An 18,838-nucleotide genomic window follows, 5' to 3' on the forward strand; every position below is an offset into this window, starting at 1 on the left:
TTGGGTTGTTCTATCAAACAAGTGGTTGTCCAATCCAAACATCAAATCCAAACATCATGCTTGGTCTGATGTTGCTTATGAATGAATTTGAGTTCAATTTTTCCTCTATAAGCTTCGTGAGCCATTATCGTCCACACTTGCCACATGGTGTGTAACAACATCAATGCAATGACATTAGTGTCCAATCTTGTTTTTCATGCTCACATGAACTATATTGAAATCAACGTCGATTTTATTTGGAATTAGGTGCTTCGATATCAGCTCGATATTTAGCTAGATCAGATTATCATATTCAGCTCGATGTTGATGCTCTGTCTAGCAGTTGATACTCTGTATCTTCAAGGAGAATTCAATTTCACCATTTCTATGTTGGAGACAGTGGGGCAGACGTTAAACCTTTATGGAATTTAAATAAAAGAATTAACAAGGAAAATCTAGGTTAATCATATACTACTATAAACTCATTGATTATAACCTATTATTTATACTCAAAACTCTTGCTTTGTTCGTGAAACATACAAACAAACAAGTAATACACAAGATTTCAATTTATCATTAATCCCAACCTAATTTTTCCTACTACGAGTCTATTATATCCAAAATACCCTAGTAATTGATATTCTTGTTTCTCTTAAGATCGGCACACATTCTAATCTTCTCAATATTAAAACGTGCTACGACGTCCCATAAGTTGGTCAAACATATCGAAGAAATAGATGAGTAAATAATCGAGAGGACAATTAATAACCAAACAATGTCTTTACTACTCGACGAGAAGAGGACAGGAACAAAGCAGTGAGACCAATAGAATAGATGAAGGCAATGAAATTGTTTTATGAGTTGACAAGGGGAAGGAGCAAAGCCAAGATGGCTAGGTAAACAAGCAACCTGTAATGTAGGTCCCGACTCCAAGTTCTTTCTCTTCTTTCTTTTCTCGAGTCTGAAGAGCACACCCAACGACGACAACTCTTGCTTAAATCATTACTTTGAATTCTCCATTGTTTTGTAATCTTTTTTAAAAATTTTGATGAGATTCGATTCCCCAGATACTCAAATTGTCTCGATTTTCAATACAAAATATAACGTCGGGCATAGTTGTCTCGTCCCTGACTAGCTTGCTTCCCTGGCGTGGCTGGTTTTTTAGGGCTTGTCACCTTCACCATCAGTTGTCACCTTCACCGTTGCAATTGTCTATTGTCTGTTACCCTTTGATTTATACACAATATCGACCAAACACCGAATTTCTTTTCTATTTCTACTTTTGTGATTGGACTGTTGCTGAAACATCATCACCACTCAAAGTACTTTAACTTCTCTCCCAATCCCTTCCCCTATTTAAGTCCTTCCATCTCTCATCTTTCTCTCTCTCTCTCAATAATTTCTTCAAATTCATACCATGGGAAACAATGGAGAACTGCGGCTGCCATTTGAGGGTAAGTCTTTTATGCTTATAACCCTACATAAATGCTTCCCAAAACCTTAAAAAAACAGCAAACTTTTGTAAGTTCCACCTGAATATTCCTAGTTTTCGTATGATAGGGATCAAATTATTGACAATTTGATACGGTAATGAGTTATGTTCGAATTAACGGTGTTCTTGTTTGATGTTTTGCTCCTATGTGCTCAAATTGACGATGTTCTTATTTGATGTTTTGCTCCTGTGTGCTCAAATTGACGGTGTTCTTGTCTGATGTTTTGCTCCTGTGTGAGAAATTGACGGTGTTCTTGTTTGATGTTTTGCTCCTATGTGCTCGTATTGACGGTATTCTTGTCTGATGTTTTTCTCCTGTATGTTCAAATTGACAGTATTCTTGTATGATGTTTTGCTCCTATGTGCTCGTATTGACAATGTTCTTGTTTGATGTTTTTCTCCTGTGTGCTCAAATTGACAGTGTTCTTGTCTGATGTTTTGCTCCTATGTGCTCATATTGACGGTATTCTTGTTTGAGGTTTTGCTCATGTGTGCTCGTATTGACGGTATTCTTATCTGATGTTTTGCTCCTGTGTGCTCGTATTGACGATGTTCTTATCTGATGATTTGCTCCTGTGTGCTCAAATTGATGGTGTTCTTGTTTGATGTTTTGCTTCTGTGTGCTCATATTGACGGTGTTCTTGTCTGATGTTTTGCTCCTATGTTCTTGGAACAAAAGACGAGAAAACGATGAACGTGAACCCAACAAACGACACAAGCTCGATGAACCTTGACCAACCTAGAAGAAGCCTACAAACCAAACCAAATTACAAAAGATGGCTAAGAATTGGTGTATACACTTTCTTGCTCCTCTCAGGTCAATCAGTTGGAACTATGCTTGGGAGGCTTTACTTTGATAAGGGTGGCAAAAGCAAATGGTTGGCAACTCTTGTTTCATTGATAGGCTTTCCCATTCTCCTCCCACTCTACATGATAAAATCACCTAAAATTTCATCCTCAAATATCACCCTCCAATCAAATCCACCCACAACTACAAAACTTATCTTTGTCTATGTCTCTCTTGGCCTTCTTGTTGCCATTAATTGCTTTCTTTACTCTGTGGGCCTCATGTACCTTCATGTCTCAACCTTTTCTCTCATTTGTGCCTCACAATTGGCCTTCAATGCCTTATTTTCTTATTTCATTAACTCCCTTGTCTTCACTCCTTTCATTGTCAATTCTCTTGTTCTTCTTACCATCTCCTCCTCTCTCCTCGTCTTTCAATCCGATCCGGTCTCCGACACTAGCTCCGACGGCCCCGGACACCCAACTTCTCGAGCTAAGTTTATCACGGGTAAGGTCTTAAATATCAATGAAAACGTCTTGAACTTTATGATGTTCCTACTAGTTAGGCGGTGTAATATTAGTTTAATAGCCCAAGTCCACTGCTAGCAGATATTGTCTTCTCTGGGCTCTACCTTTCGGACTTCCCCTTAATGTTTTTAATACGCGCTCTACTAGGGAGAGATTTTCACATCCTTATAAAGGGTGTTTCGTTCTCCTCCCCAACCGATGTGGGATCTAACAATCTACTCCCCTTCTGGGCCAGCGTCCTCACTGACACTCGTTCCTTTCTCCAATTGATGTAGGACCCCCACCAAATCCACCTCCCTTCAAGATTTAGCGTCCTTACTAGCGCCTCGTATCTACCTCCTTCAAGGAACAACCTCCTCACTAGCACATCGCTCGGTGTCTAGTTCTGATACCATTTATAACGGTCCAAGCCTACTGCTAGCAGATATTGTCCTCTTTGTGGCTTTATTGTTAGATCCCACATCGATTGGGGAGGAGAACGAAACCCCATTTATAAGGGTGTGAAAACTTCTCCGTAGTAGACGTGTTTTAAAAACCTTGAGGGGAAGCCCGAAAGGGAAATCCCAAAGAGGACAATATCTGCCAACAGTAGGCTTATAGGTGTTTCAAAGTGAAACGTGTCTGCTAGGGAGAGGTTTCCACACCCTTATAAAGGGTGTTTCGTTCTTCTTCCCAACCGACGTGGGATCTAACAATTCACCCCTTTTAGGGGCCAGCGTCCTCGCTGGCACTCGTTCCTTTCTCCAATCGATGTAGGACCCTATCAAATCTACTCCCTTCGCGACCCAGCATCCTTACTGGCACACCACCTCATGTCTACCCCCTCTAGGGAACAGCCTTCTCCCTCGTACATCGCTTAGTGTCTGGCTCTAATATCATTTGTAACGACCCAAGCCCACCGCTAGCAAATATTGTTCTCTTTGAGTTTTATTGTTAGATCCCACATCAGTTGGGGAGGAGAACGAAACGCCCTTTATAATGATGGTGGAAACCTCTTCCTAGCAAACGCGTTTTAAAAACCTTGAAGTGAAGCCCGCAACGGGAAGCCCAAATAGAACAATACCTACTGGCTAGTGAGCTTGAGCCATTACCATTAGAACAAATTAAAATTTCTTATTACAAATATATATATACATTCGTGATGGGTTGATAACCTTTTTTCTTTTATATCAACGTTAAACTCAAAGAGACATAGAAATGTTAACATCTCGTTTAAAATTTGATGTTCGAGTTACAGGTTTCGTGCACGGTAGCGGCCTCAGCCGGGTATGGCCTAGTGCTATCCCTAACCCAACTAGCCTTCAAGAAAGTCATAAAAAAGGAGACTTTCAAGGCAGTATTGGACATGATCATCTACCTATCAATTGTTTCAAGTTCAGCCATTTTGATAGGCTTCTTTGCAAGTGGGGAGTGGAAAACTTTGAAAATGGAAATAGATGGGTTCCATTTGGGCAAAGTTTCATACAAAATGACATTGTTTTGGACAGCCATAAGCTGGCAACTGTTCTCCGTTGGCTCTGTGGGTCTCATTTTTGACGTCTCTTCTCTCTTTTCCAATGCCATTGGTGCTTTGGGTTTGCCCATTGTTCCTGTTTTTGCAGTCATTTTCTTCCATGACAAAATGGATGGCATCAAAATTGTGGCCATGATTTTGGCTGTGTGGGGTTTTGTTTCTTATGGCTATCAAAATTATCTCGATGATTTGAAGAGCTCCTCAAAGGTCAAAAATCGAGACTCGAACGACGTTTCGAGATCTTCTTCTTTGCCCTAAGAGAGATATGGATGAACACGATATGGTGTCACAACGAGATTGGTGTATATCTATTCATACTCGATAGTAATCATTTTGGTGTAATATCTCTTTTGTTCCATCTATATTACTATTGTGCTCTTTATTGAAATTTAAAATTAAAATTGGATTGTCGAGAAAAAAGGGTTTGTATAGTTCTGTTCGTCTGGTTTTAGCTTAAACCGACAATGAAATCGAACCATTCACTTATAAAAGATTATAAACCAAAAGAATCATAAGTTTCCATTGGTTTCGGTTTAAAACCAAACCAACTATATTTTGTTCTCATTGGTTCGGTTTAGTTTCAAACCAAATTTCTCTTTTTTGTGCCGGTAAGATAGAGAGAGGTGAACCAAGGTGCTAAACCACAATTATTTTGACGTACAAGTCAATAATCGAGATGATAATATGTGTTAGTGACTATTTTGGATATTCCCATCCATCTACTAATGTGTTATACTTATAGAGACGTTTAGGAACCATCGTCATAATGGCCAGCAATAATTTCATTGTAATTCTTGTCAACCATCAATTGGTCTCCTATTCGATTAAACTTCTTCTCAAATGGTGCTCGACTTATTGGAGATAAGACTCAAGTCATTTTCTTCTCAACCATCAATTGACCTCAAGAAGGCTCGACCTCAAGGTCTACTTTTGTCGACACTCGTAGTGGTATTGTGAGTAAAATACCTAGAAACTTCAAGACACTGATCTAAAGGTCCCACTACAGCTGCATGGTGTCACGGTCCTAACTTCTTGACTGTGAGGCGTCGTGATCTATACACGCTCACGACTAGCCTTAAGGGAAATTAAGCCCCATATGCATTTTTCGCCCCGGCTTTGTGGCTTCGTCGAACCTTAGGTGAGGTTTGTCTTCGCCAATCGAACATCGCTTGTGCGGAATCCAAGCTTGTTCAACCACATACGTCGCCTGTGCGTGTATGTTCAATCGTCTGCGACACATCCGACTTGCCTCTACGCTAGGCCAACTCATTCGGCTCAACCTTGTCTCTACTCGGGCCAAGGTCTCTCAATATAACGTCGCATCTCATCTTGTCATCTCGATCCCCATCGATAGGGTCCATATGTCTTGACGCCATCCCGAGTCTCGGGATGTCGTCGGCCATCATAACTCACTCGGTCATGCCATCGAGAATGGGCCCGCACGTCGTCCATCTCATCGGGACTTTCGGAACATCCATCCATCCGGGTTCTATCGAGGCATAGGCCCTCTCGTGCCCATGCCGAGTCATTTACGGATACCGTCTTGGATAGCTGGTGTATGTAGCAACCTCCAACACCCGGGCTAGGGCGCAATATCGGCACACCCGTGTCGTCCGGTACTGTCCTTCAAAAACTCATTTCAAAGGAAGTCGCTCGAGACACTCGTCTCGGCACGCTCGCCCACACTGTGACACACGTATGTGCCATAGGGTAGCTCACTTAGGCCACAGGGCCCAGGGGTGGTTTGCTAACACCATGATACCCCCTATAATACATTTTGAGCCATTTTCATTCTACCAGGTGTAGACATGATTTTGGTGAGGTGTCAGTGTCGTGCATTGTCCGTCCAAAGTTCGATTGACACCAAACTTGGCGAGCATTCATATTTCATATGGATGGACTTAACTCCCGAACCGCATGCCCAAATTCCTTCTGAGACCCCAACTTTTGAGGTTAAGGCCCGAGGTCCAACCAGGCCCTTCAACAAGCCTATCTTGTCCTTCATGTCTATGCTGATGTCTCTGTTATGCTTATGTCTCAACATGTCTTCAATGCCCACTTTGCGTGGTGGTGTGTTGGATGATGCATCGTCCTCCTCGATCGCATCATGGCATTCTTCTATGTTGGTCCACATATGGTTGGATGGGGCATCTCTTGAGGGACGACCCTTTGCTTGTCATGGCGTGAGGGTCACAACCTACTTTCTTCATACTATGGTTGTAACATTCTCCTCCACTTAACTTAGTCATCGTCCTCGATGACTTACTCGAGTCACAATCATATTGCAGATTGTGATACATGGCTCCCGTCCTGCTAACAACTTTTACTTCATGAGCCTTTTGAAAATAAAAAATAGCAAGGATGAGTATAAAAAAATAACCAATAAGCTGTTAAGACCGCACAACAACAGGCATACTTGATTTAGATGAATACAGAACTTGAGAGAGAAAATTAACGGGAGATTTATACATTAATAAAGAATACATATAATGCTGAAAATACATTTTCAAATCATAATCTAAGAGTGCACAGATGGTTCTGTGCACAGATCATTTGTGATATATAATCTTATTATTATCATAAACAACAATTCTAAATATTCATTCTGTCAACTAAGAACAGATTAATATACAGGCTCCTACCTTGAATAATATGCAGAATATTATGCAGATCAATCATCAAGGAATATGAAAGAACAAATTTTGTGAATTTTCGTCATCCACATAGGAAGATATTCAAACCCTATTAAAGTAGGTTGTGGAACGCTTAACAATAACTATTATCGGTTCTTATTATAGAGAAATTATACGAAGAAGTCGTTGTAATAAGACTTGACAGTTTTACGAAGTAAGATGCACAGATGAAACTCGAGACAAATCGATCTGAAGAACTACGGTTCAGAAATTCTCCAACAAAGCGACATCAGGTTTGATCTCATCGTTGTCTAGTACTACTACTAAACTGATCTCTAGCTTTTAGTTGGTGAAGATGATTGATGGTGTTCAAACATTTCAAGAAAACTCTGTACTGAAAATGCAATGCACTGCTAAGTTCTTGACCTAAATCGACTCGAGAAACTTAAAAAAACGTCCTCGGTTTAAACCCATTTCAGTGGAACCTGCATGAAGAATAACAAAACACGAAAATGCTCGAGCAGCGAGGCAAAGAAACGATGCTTCCATGGATCTACAAGTACAAAATGTTACATCTCAACGAAACGGCGAAATCATCGGTTAGCTCGGGATATCCACTTATTATATTGACATTTGATTAAAGCAACGTACAAGGGAAGTATATACACATGTTTACAACATCATAGAAAATCATGGAAGCAACAAAACCTTACGGATTTTTCGATACCACTCATCGAGCACGTTTCACAACAGTTTCAATCATATCTACATAACAATCAAAAAAAATCTTTCACAACGTCAATCGCCAGTTCTGGCACATTTGATGTAAACTTGCATCCCAAAAGCATCTATATAAGGCTACCCCTCGATGGTTCCTACAATTGAGAGATATCAACAATTTTCATGAGACCCTTTTTGAGTATGAAACTAATGTAAATGAAGTAGAGTAAATAAATAGTTCTACGACGTTCCGATGAACGGAATACAAACCGAAGAATTCATTGTCAAAGTCCAATGCTGAGGACGACGAACGGCTGCAGAATCGTCATGAACGAAGGTTATTGTCCCTACTCGTTCTTGGGCACTAGCTGCTATCCATGGTGGTAATTCTCTCATGATCCATAGAACAAATGCTGAAGGAATTGATGATCCTGGCATAATAATCTGCTTCATATCAAAATTCAAAGAAATATGTGTAAACCCGAAAAGCGGGTTCCTCAGGAGGCAGAGGGTTATGATCCGATGAACATAACGAGCTCCCGGTCGATGGGAGTCTAGTTGCAAGGATATGAGGCTTTCTTTTCCAGATAAAAGACGTTTGAAGAGAGCGAAGGAAATGAACCAAGACAGGTACTGAAGTAGGTAGGTGACTCAAGCGATTCCAAGAAGCAAACGGTTCAAGATGAAAAGGGAAATTTAAGAAGCTAACTAGAACTTAAAGACAGATCCAAATTCATGTAACAAGCAAAATGGAACAAGTTCAAGAACTGATACCTATAAAGTAATATGTAATCAGCAAAGTCGAAGTATATGCACCATAAATGCGATATTGTTGTCGCCACTGATTTGGTACCTGCAACGAGAACGAGTGTATTCATTGCCTTATGAACTGATCAAGAACACCCGTTTCTTTTTCTAAAGAAAACACGAGTTTATTGGTTCGATCAAGTGTATACCGGTATGTTCGTTAGAAAAGCTACCAGTGCACTTGAAGTGAAACATACGACCGACATGGCAGCCAAACCCGCAACCTGGAACGCAACAGAATAGTTTCAAGCAATAAGATGAATCCAGGCAGAAGTGAATGAATCATGAAAAATAGAAAGTCTGCTACCTTTAATATTTCAGAGGATGCTCTCTCAGATCTAACCCTTCTCATTTTCAAGAATAACAGCAGTCCTGAACGTCGAAAAAAACGCTCAGAAGGGAAAAGAAAAAGTTCTGCTACTCGGAATTCTGTGAGTTTTTGAAGCATTATCTTTTGTTTACTTAATCAATCAAAATCTCCCAGAAAGCTGTGATTATTTTTTGGTGGCTACTGCAACTTGTGTTGGGTTTTTGTATGGCTTATTTGTACTTTCGTTATGAAAACGGTTCTTTTAGAGAAAGCTACCCAAAAGCAGAAAGCTATTGGATAGAGTATTTTTGTGAGATCCCACATCGATTGGGGAGGAGAATGAAGCATTTTTTATAAGGGTGTGAAAACCTCTCCCTAGCAGACGCATTTTAACAACCTTGAGAGAAAGTCTGAAAGGGAAAATCCAAAGAGGACAATATCTGCTAGAGGTGGGCTTGGGCTGTTACAAATGGTATCAGAGTCAGACACCGAGTTGTGTGCAAGCGAGAACGCGAGCCTGAATGGGAGTGGACATTGGGCAGTGTGCCAACGAGAACATTGGGCCCTGAAGAGGGGTGGATTGTGAGATCCCACATCGATTAGAGAGGGGAACGACAACGATTGGAGAGGGGACGAATGCTAGCAAGGACACTAGGCTCCGAAGGGGGTGGATTGTGAGAACCTACATCAGTTGGAAAGGAGAACGAAACATTCTTTATAAGGGTGTGGAAACCTCTCCCTAACAAACACGTTTTAAAAACTTTAATGGGGAAGCCTGAAAGAGAAAACCCAAAGAGGATAATATCTACTAGTGGTGGGCTTGAGCTGTTACAAATGGTATCAAAGCCAGACACTGGGCAGTGTACCAACGAGGACGCTAAGCCCTAAAGAGGGTGGATACTGGGCAGTGTGCCAGCGAGGACGCTAGCCCCAAAAGGGGGTGGATTGTGAGATCCCACATCGATTGGAGAGGGAACGAGTGTCAGTGAGAACATTGGGCCCCGAAGAAGAGTGGATTGTGAAATCCCACGTCGGTTGGGGAGGAGAACAAAGTATTTTTTACAAGGGTGTGAAAATCTCTCCCTAACAGATACATTTTAAAAACCTTGAGGGAAGCTCGAAAGCCCAAAAATGACAATATCTACTAATAGTAGGCTTGGGCTATTACAATTTCCTTAAAACTCAAGGACATAGAAGTACCGCTTATAGAACAAATCTTGTTCAAGTAAGGTCGTCGTAACAGGGTACTTCAATCAAATTGAAATCGAGAATTACGAACAAAGATACTAAAAATAACCGATTGTTAGTACAAAGGATAGTTGCGAACCATAGCAAGCTAAGGCGCCTCCTAATAAGAGAATCACTACAGCAAAAAGATCTACATATACTACCTGCACAATAGTAAGAGTGATTGCCATATTACTTCATTTCCAGAGTATACAAGCCATAAATTAATATTTCGAAAAAGGTGTTTTAAGATTCTCCAAACCTGAAGAACTAACAAAGAATCAATGGATTTGTTTCTCATCCCGATCCAAAGTATCACAGCAAATGCCAACGTTAAGACGAAGAATATCACGACCACCTGTGAATAGATAGACAGTGATCAGATGTCGCATCCGTTTAAGCAGAAGACACGAGACGATATAAACAACATCGGAGTACTAATAAGAACATCACGATGTGTACAAGGATGACTAAATTTTGAACTAATAAGAGCGTCACGGCGTGTACCAGGATGACTAAATGTTGATGGCTTCCAACATGAGGCAGCCGCACCGGAAGCCACCACCTTCGGCTCCAATCTGTATTTGATGTACTTGGTTTACTTGAAATCTTCTCCAACAAGCCTTCCTCGAAACTTCTCTCTTCATCTTCGTCGTCTTCATCGTCTGGTTGATGGCACAGGTCAACCCTATTAATGTTTTCCATAGAAACATAATCAACAACTTTCAAATAAGACAATAATGAAAGATTAGAAAATGGAGAGATATCCAATTCTAACTCATCTCGAAATTGCTATAGTTTCATTAATCGATTCAAACTCAACCCATCTCGAAATTACTCCAGTCTTGCGTGAGCATCTATTCAAACAGAGGACGAAACGTCCTTGGATAAATGTGGCAAAAGCTATTCTTTGAGCCATGTCGGTTGAAAGAAATGGAAGGTTCATTTAAAAAACGTGTAAGAATATCATCTGATGATGGGATCTATACTTGTGAAAGAATATCATCTGATGATGGGATCTATACTTGTGAATTTCTTTTCAAAAGAGCTATATCCAAATTGTTACAACTAAGATTAATAAAACTCCTTTTTAGTGAGATCCCCACAACGGTTTCTAGTGAGATCCCACATCAGTTGGAGAGGGGAATGAAACATTCTTTATAAGGATGTGAAAACCTCTCCCTAGAAGATGCGTTTTAAAATCGTGAGACTACGGCCGAAGCGGACAATATCTGCTAATAGTGGACTTTGTCCATTACAAATGGTATCAGAGCTAGACACTGAGGGGTGTGCCAACGAGAATGCTGAGCCCCGAAGGGGAAGGATTGTGAGATCTTCACATCTATTAGAATGGGAAACGAGTGTCAGCAAAGAGACTGAGTTCCGAAGGGGGTGATTGTGAGATCCCACATCTATTGAAGAAGGGAATGAGTGTCAGCGAGGACGCTAGGCCCTGAAGGGAGGCGGTTTGTGAGATCTCACATTGGTTGGAGAGGGGAACAAAGCCTTCTTTATAAGAATGTGGAAACCTCTCCCTAGCAGGCGCATTTTAAAACCGTGAGGCTAACGGGCCGAAGCGGACAATATCTGCTAACAGTGGACTTGATCCATTACAAATGGTATTAGAGCTAGACACTGAGCGGTGTGCCAACGAGAATGTTGAGCCCCGAAGGGGAAGGATTGTGAGATCCCACATCGATTAGAATGGGAAACGAGTGTCAGCAAGGAGACTGAGTTCCGAAGGGGGTGGATTGTGAGATCCCACATCTATTGGAGAAGGGAAGGAGTGTCAGCGAGGACGCTGGGCCCTGAAGGGAGGTGGTTTGTGAGATCTCACATTGGTTGGAGAGGGGAACAAAGCATTCTTTATAAGGATGTGGAAACCTCTCCCTAGCATACGCGTTTTAAAATCGTGAGGCTAACGGGCCGAAGCAGACACTATCTAGTGGACTTGGTCCATTACAAATGGTATCAGAGCTAGACACTGAGCGGTGTGCCAACGAGAACATTGAGCCTCGAGGGAAAGGATTGTGAGATTCCACATCGATTGGAATGGGAAACGAGTGTCAGCAAGGACACTGAGCTCCGAAGGGGGTGGATTGTGAGATCCCACATCTATTGGAGAAGGAAATAAGTGGCAGCGAGGACGTTGGGCCCTGAAGGGGAACGGTTTGTGAGATCCCACATTGGTTAGAGAGGGAAACAAAGCATTCTTTATAAGGGCATGGAAACCTCTCCCTAGCAGATGCATTTTAAAACCGTGAGGCTAACGGGCCGAAGCGGACAATATCTGCTAGTAGCGAGCTTGAGCCATTACAAATGATATCAGAGCTAGGCACCGAGTGATGTGCCAACAAGAATACTGAGCCCCAAACAAAGGTGGATTGTGAGATCCTACATCGATTGGAGAGGGGAACAAGTGCCAACGAGGACGTTGAACTCCGAAGGGGGGTGAATTATGAGATCCCACATCAATTGAAAAGAGGAACAAGAGTCAGCGAGGACGCTGAGCTCTAAAGGTGGGTGGACTGTGAAATCCCACATCGGTTAGAGAGGGGAACGAAACATTCTTTATAAAGGTGTGAAAACCTCTCCCTAGCATAACGTTTAACGAGCCGAAACGGACAATATTTGCTAACGGTGGGCTTGGGCTATTACAGTATAAAAAATTCACTCACACAAATTTCATAATACTAATGAGAAGGAAATTACCACTTACCAGAATGACAGAAGAAGAAGAAACAAAGCCAATAGCAGAATTTTGGGAAAAGCTGCACAAAACAAATCATATTTAAATAAATTACATTGTTGAAGTCCTAACATCAAGAGACACAGTATTAGACACTGAGAGATTACCCATAAAAATGAAACCACAAGAACCCGACCAACATGGCCATCCATTGCAAGCAGCAAATAGGGCCAACACAAAATAAGCTAAATAACCTGCGAAGAACAAAAAAAACCAATATGTTTGAAGCAAGAACATAAACATAAACAAATACAGAAACCGAATATGATCATGAACGTTACAATGTCTTACCCAAATTAGAAGAACCAATCAATAGATGAAACACCTGCAGTTTGCAAGTACCATGAGACAAAAATCAAAATACAAACGTTTACTTATCATTCAATATTAAATAGGTATGTCTTTTTATATGATGTTAACAAAAAAAAAATTATGACTAGACATTTCGGGTTCATTTCCAAATTTCTGCTTTATAATTCTCGTCATCTGGTAAACGTAGGATGATCCACGAGAAACGTGGCAGGATTCAAACCTATGGCTGGCTCTGATCTTCTAATCCTTAGAAAACATGTCATTTTACCCTTTGATTGTAGCTTGCCCATCGTGTAACTAACTAGGAGAAGCACAATCGATGATATCCTTAGACTCGATTTGGTAATTTGAGTAAGCATTTTAGTATGTTCGATAGTAGGAACCTAAAGAAATCTGGTTCAAAACAAGTAGAGCACGAAGTTCAAGAATCCTAAATTTATCGTCCCTATTTCTCTAGTCTACTTGATACAATACATAAGATGGTCACCAACTATACCAAATGATCGAGTCCATGTGGGCAAAGATAGGAATATCCTTTTTAAGTACACTGAACTTGCTTTAGTCCACTAGCTACGGGTCCAGTGAAAGTGCACCAAAATGGGGTCGGAGAATTGAGTAACCTTAGATCGTCTAAGATAGAATGGAACTATCTGTGATTGAGACTGCAGATTCATAGAAAGTGTTCTGTGATTTAAGGAAGGAAAGATGAAACCGAAAAAACTTTCCTTCTTTCACAGTAAACTGGCTTTGCTACTTCTCTTTCTCTGATCTTTTTCTTCCGTTCTTTGAGTAAGGGAGGAAAGATTTTTTATGAGAAGATAGTTATACTTAAACGTGTGCAGTTCTTTCATTAAGGAAGGAATGACTCAACGAAAGATTACTGATACTCAACTACTAAACCTTGAACTCGGTAAATAGGCTGGATGAGAAGCTCCTGAACCTGAACCTCTATTCCCTTTCGTTCTTGTTCGTTATTCTTAAACAATAAACTCGTAAACTTGAGGATTTTTCTTTCACTTAGGCTTCACTATTCTTTTTCTCGCTAAATAGGTTAAACGTTCTTTGTCTAGATAAAGAAGATGAGAGTCACCTGAGGTCAAATAAGCAGATCCAATGAGGTTTGGCCCTCAAAGTCTAACTCGGGTTCTTAGTAATCAAGCTTTTAACCGAGTTTAGACCCAAGACCTAGAACGTATTTACAAACATCCCAAGCAAGGTCCCAACAAGCAATTCTCAAACACAAAAGGAAAAACGTTATCCAAGAAAGTGAATAGCTCCTAGGTATCATATTACGCCATCACGAAATCTCTCCCGAGCAATAGAAGCATCAACCATGGCTGCTTGTATGGATAAGAAAGAGCTATAATCCATAAACTGTCCATAAAGTCGATAAACAGAAACAGTTTCATATACTTCATCTATTGAAAAACGCCACAAAAGGCTTACTTTTTGACGAGTCCAACCATGTGAGTTTCTTAATTGAATCCTCGCTAACTGGAACAGAAAAAGTGAACAAATAGTCATTATGTTTGTTATATAAGAACAAATCATATTGCACACAGAAATAGTGATGTCCCCAAGAATTGGTACTCATTAAGAATGCTCAAAGCAATATTGATATCAAAAAACTGGCACACACCAGAAGGCTGCTAGAAGCAACAGTAATCAAGAGGATAAAGCCAAAAATCTCAGTGAATGACAGTCCATTGACCAATTTGAAAACCCCCTTTTAGTTATCCACAAACACAATAATCACCCAATCCTTCACTGAAATACGATCAAAACCCAACAATTCAGAAAATGCAAGCTCAAGCTGAAGAACAATCAAACACAAAGAAACAACAAATCCAATGCAGACCCACATTGATTTACCAGATTCCAAAGTGTGTAATAGATAAAAGGGGTTGAAAATAAGAACAATCTGAGATATAAACAGAGCAAACCTGATAAAATGCAAGAACAGCAATAATGGCATCAACAAAAGCAAGACTCATATGAACACCAAACAAAAGTGGCGGAAAACAAGAGTCTCTAATTAGTTCAACACTCATTTCCTCTCGCTATCTCTCTGTTCTTCTTCTTCTTCTTCTTCTTCTGCTATCTGTTCTAATCTATAAATGAGTACGAGAGAGAGCGCGTGATAGCAACGGGTTTGAAAAGGGTATCAGGGAAGATCTGTTACTCTTACTAACAAATGTTCTTCCCACATCGTTGAAAAGTGATTAGGAAAAGGGAAAAAACGAGGGATTACTGTAAATTTGGGAACGATTTTTGTGGCCAGACAAGATTCTGGGTCCTGTTGAGATATTCAACACGAGAATGGGTATTAATAATTCAAAGGGTTTAAGAATCGAAGCGAAGAAATTGCTCAGATCCCATTTGAATTTTGACCCAATGCGACTAATTTTAGACCTCCAGAGAAGAGAGTGAACCTTTTTTTGCATATTTTTTTAAGTTTAACGAACAGTTGTGGAGGTGATTAGCTGCTTTTCAGCGCCTTTTTTCTAATAATTTCTTCGGGTGCCATGTTCTTCGGGTTGGACCAACTTGTTAATTTTTTAAATTTAAATAATTTTTATTAAATAATTATGAACAAGTGTGGTTTCAAAAGGTTAGATTGTGAGCTCTTACATCAATTAGAGAGAAACAAAACTTTGTTTATAAGGGTGTGAAAACTTCTCACTATTAGATGAAAATATAAAGTCTCACGTCAACTAATATAGAAAATGATCATGAGTTTATAATCAAGGAACAGTATCTCTATTAATATGAGATCTTTTGAAAAAACTCGAAACAAAGTTACATCATACCACTGTGTGAAAAAGCCAAACCGTACAACTTTGATCAAATTTTTTAAACCCTATTTTTCTTCGGGTTTTTTTATTACTTTTTGTTGAAATATTATAACCGTTGTTCTCCTCCACTCGATCCACTTGCATTTCTATGAATTGAGAAACTATATAATAATTAAGTTCGTTCTTTGTCCCCGCATGCTTGTTTCTTCTATATATATATATATATATATATATATATATATATATATATATATATAATTTTTTTTTGTATTTATTTATTTTTTAATAAGATCTTTTGTGAAAAAAATATATATTTGTAAAAAAATCTGGAAAAAATACATTTTAGATGGTAATATTTAAAAAAGAGAGAGGTTGATTATTTAGTGCTATGGTCCTAATATCTATATTGCCATTTTATTTTATTTTATTTAACTCTTATTAGTGTCCACGTGGACGAATAGGCATTTATGAAAATATTTGAAAATAAAATGAGGTCTCCAAATCCATTCCATTTGGGGCCATTGTCTCGTATCTACCCCCTTCGGGAAACAATCTTCTCGTTGGCACATCGCTCCGTGTCTGGATCTAGTATCATTTGTAACGGTTCAGGCCCACCGTTAGCAGATACTATCCTCTTTGGGTTTTCCCTCAACGCTTTAAAACGTGTCTGCTAGGGAAATGTTTCTACACACTTATAAAGGGTCTTTCGTTCTCCTCTACAATTAATGTGGGATATCATAAAGTTACTTCACAAGAAATCGTTTAGTGGCCTTGGGAGAACATTCTGGACATTTGAATCACTCAATTCCGTCAAAAATCGAGGAAGAACGGAAAGTATGATTTTGAGGTTCTTGATTCTGATTTTCTTTCGAATTCAAGAGTTTTTCTCGTAATTAAGTTTTGAATTTTTAATATGTTGATACGGGAGGAATTTTGCACTAATCTTGTGAAGGAAGTCATAATTGATTCAGACAAGAAGGTGGCGTTTCGATGAATGTCACCGAGCTTAAAATTTTTGTAAGTTTTTAGTTTTGGACGACTTTTGGACCTAAGAAATTGAATGAAGAAGAAGGGGACACGTGTCACAACTAGAAAAACAATAGAAAATTCGTGAGCATGCGTTCTCTAGGGTTTGAAGTCAGGCGCGAGAAGGGGTAGGAATAATCGACAAAAGAAAAATGAAAGAGGTGTATACGGTCGGAATTGAAGAAGGTGAGAACGCACGGATAGGGGAGGACACGTGGCAACCTGACGTAAATCGAAGAAAATAAAAATAATTGAACTGAGTGGGAATTGAAGTGCGGCGTGTGTTTATGAAGTGGATGACACATGTCGGCTTAATAAAAATATGGTGAAAAGCCTACGTTCAACGCAGATCGAATCATGACCTAGCTGGTCATTATGTATGATGACCGTGCGTAGCAGCTGCACCCATGTGTAAGCTCATTTTTGTTGGCCCGTTTCAACTCGAAGTTTTTCGTTTCGATTTTAATAATAACCCTAATTTTGTTGAATTAGACCTCGTAAAAAAGTTTCTTAATTTTTGGAGCTCTTAACACGCGAAAAGGCTAGATTAGGAAGGCACGCATCATCCATGTAAGTAATACTTGTAGGGATTGCAAGGACGTGGTAGCATGCTAGCATTCCTTACCTTAGGTGGTTAAAAGTGCATGTTAAAGACTTCGGAAGGGCGTTTTTTGGATGAGTATGTACTATATGCATGTTATGGTAAAATTACGGTTATGCCCTAGGTTGAGCTTTCGGAGAAACATATTATGTTATGTATTATGCTAAGCTAGATAGAGAATGTGCATGACTAAATACAAGTTGGGCAATCGGGATGAATAATTATGCACGATGTAAGAAATTATCAAAATGCCCCTATAATGAGTTTTGTGATGAATGTTGTTTTATATGCTTTCTGTTAGAAAAAAGGATGGGTTGTTATGATTTGTGCTCCGAGTGATTGATTGGTGTTATCTCCCGGTTGAGCTTGCTTGCTTGTATGTGTGCATGATATAATATGTGTTAACTTCAGGTGTTTGACTATGTGTTATCCCTATGGAGGACGTTTATCTGCACAGAGCTAAGGTGTGTTAGAGTTAGGTTGGCTGGACGATGGCCTAGGTTAGGACGCCTCTAGTAGACTAAGTACCTTAAGATCATGAGCGACAGTCAGAGGATCTATACCCTAGTGTTCCCAAACTAAGAAAGACTTGAGAAGTCAAAACAGAACAACCTAAAGTCAGAAGTCATCGTTAAGCCAACTAGCCTCTCTAGGAACCTAATAGACCTCTTCAGACCCCATATATGACTAAGTTTAAATCATGGATTACAAGCTTAGGTGATCAATAAGAATATATCCTTAGTAAAGCATGCATGAGAGAAATAAGTTGAGATTCGAGCGCTACAGTTAGTGCGGTTTACATATTGACCCAAGTCAAGACGTTTCCAGTAGATCTTGCACCCAGGATCGTTCACGGCGATCAGAGATCTGGACCTCAATGTACCTAGAGACTTGGATTAGCCTCGAGGAGCTAACCCTGAGCGTCTTGGAAATGAGATATGAAATTTAAATTGCCTAGAAGCCCCTAAAAACCTCGTAGGCCTCCACAATAACCAAGTATAATCAAGGTAACTCATCAAGCTATAATAGTGTGAATAGTGTTACCAGTCTATCCACTACCCTTTCCACTTCGGTATTGCACCATCGAGAATCTACTTTGATTCTCGTACCATGGAACTATGCGTCACTAGTTAGGGTAGTGCAACACATGCCCTAACCTAGTGGAAATGGTTAGGGGTCTCTTGAATAGAACCCTTTTGCTGTAAACTCGTCCCTCAGAGGGGGAGCGTGAGACCACGTATGTTGACTTAGTAGCTGACCAACACACGAGGGATCATTTAGTTTGGCAACTTTATGATCCCGTGAGAGGGTCGGTTAGCTAACCTCCATGGAGAATGCTTAAATTGTTGCTTAGGTTCAA

General features: G+C 39.9%; 2 protein-coding genes across 5 annotated transcripts; one reads left to right on the forward strand and one right to left on the reverse strand.

Annotated features, from left to right (window-relative positions):
* The first annotated feature begins 1,357 nt into the window (after nucleotides 1-1,357).
* LOC111490450 (probable purine permease 10) lies at nucleotides 1,358-4,677 on the forward strand. Of its 3 annotated transcripts, none has more exons than XM_023139079.1 (3): nucleotides 1,358-1,433; nucleotides 2,148-2,765; nucleotides 4,023-4,677. In XM_023139079.1, the coding sequence occupies exons 1-3, from the start codon at nucleotides 1,397-1,399 to the stop codon at nucleotides 4,319-4,321; spliced, it is 954 nt and encodes a 317-aa protein (XP_022994847.1). In that variant the 5' UTR covers nucleotides 1,358-1,396; the 3' UTR covers nucleotides 4,322-4,677. The 3 variants fall into 3 exon arrangements, with proteins under 3 accessions (XP_022994847.1, XP_022994846.1, XP_022994848.1); XM_023139078.1 differs by having other exon boundaries at nucleotides 2,148-2,759; nucleotides 4,017-4,677; XM_023139080.1 differs by having other exon boundaries at nucleotides 1,360-1,433; nucleotides 2,151-2,770.
* Nucleotides 4,678-7,483: 2,806 nt separating this feature from the next.
* LOC111490437 (tobamovirus multiplication protein 1-like) lies at nucleotides 7,484-15,483 on the reverse strand. 2 transcript variants are annotated; one of them, XR_002719565.1, is made up of 13 exons: nucleotides 15,000-15,483; nucleotides 14,503-14,550; nucleotides 13,036-13,069; nucleotides 12,852-12,938; nucleotides 12,715-12,766; nucleotides 10,503-10,683; nucleotides 10,258-10,353; nucleotides 10,096-10,159; nucleotides 8,766-8,830; nucleotides 8,608-8,682; nucleotides 8,426-8,504; nucleotides 7,922-8,095; nucleotides 7,484-7,806 (listed from the first exon to the last, which is right to left on the reverse strand). XR_002719565.1 is itself a non-coding variant. In XM_023139058.1 (13 exons), exons 1-13 carry the CDS (start codon nucleotides 15,105-15,107, stop codon nucleotides 7,780-7,782), a joined length of 1,077 nt encoding a protein of 358 aa, XP_022994826.1. In that variant the 5' UTR covers nucleotides 15,108-15,481; the 3' UTR covers nucleotides 7,484-7,779. The 2 variants fall into 2 exon arrangements, 1 of the variants encoding a protein (XP_022994826.1); XM_023139058.1 differs by having other exon boundaries at nucleotides 7,922-8,082; nucleotides 15,000-15,481.
* Nucleotides 15,484-18,838: the final 3,355 nt, after the last annotated feature.

This window comes from Cucurbita maxima, unplaced genomic scaffold (genome assembly GCF_002738345.1).
Source record: "Cucurbita maxima cultivar Rimu unplaced genomic scaffold, Cmax_1.0 Cma_Scf00015, whole genome shotgun sequence".
NCBI lineage: Eukaryota > Viridiplantae > Streptophyta > Magnoliopsida > Cucurbitales > Cucurbitaceae > Cucurbita > Cucurbita maxima.

Coding starts and splice junctions, on each gene's coding strand:
- LOC111490450 (XM_023139080.1), top strand. CDS start 1,397: ATGGGAAACAATGGAGAACTGCGGCTGCCATTTGAGG. Junction 1,434..2,150: donor ACTGCGGCTGCCATTTGAGG/GTAAGTCTTTTA, acceptor TTGGAACAAAAG/ACGAGAAAACGATGAACGTG. Junction 2,771..4,022: donor CTAAGTTTATCACGGGTAAG/GTCTTAAATATC, acceptor TTCGAGTTACAG/GTTTCGTGCACGGTAGCGGC.
- LOC111490437 (XM_023139058.1), bottom strand. CDS start 15,107: ATGAGTGTTGAACTAATTAGAGACTCTTGTTTTCCGCCACTTTTGTTT. Junction 10,354..10,502: donor ATCAACATTTAGTCATCCTG/GTACACGCCGTG, acceptor ATCTATTCACAG/GTGGTCGTGATATTCTTCGT. Junction 8,683..8,765: donor CATCCTCTGAAATATTAAAG/GTAGCAGACTTT, acceptor GTTGCGTTCCAG/GTTGCGGGTTTGGCTGCCAT.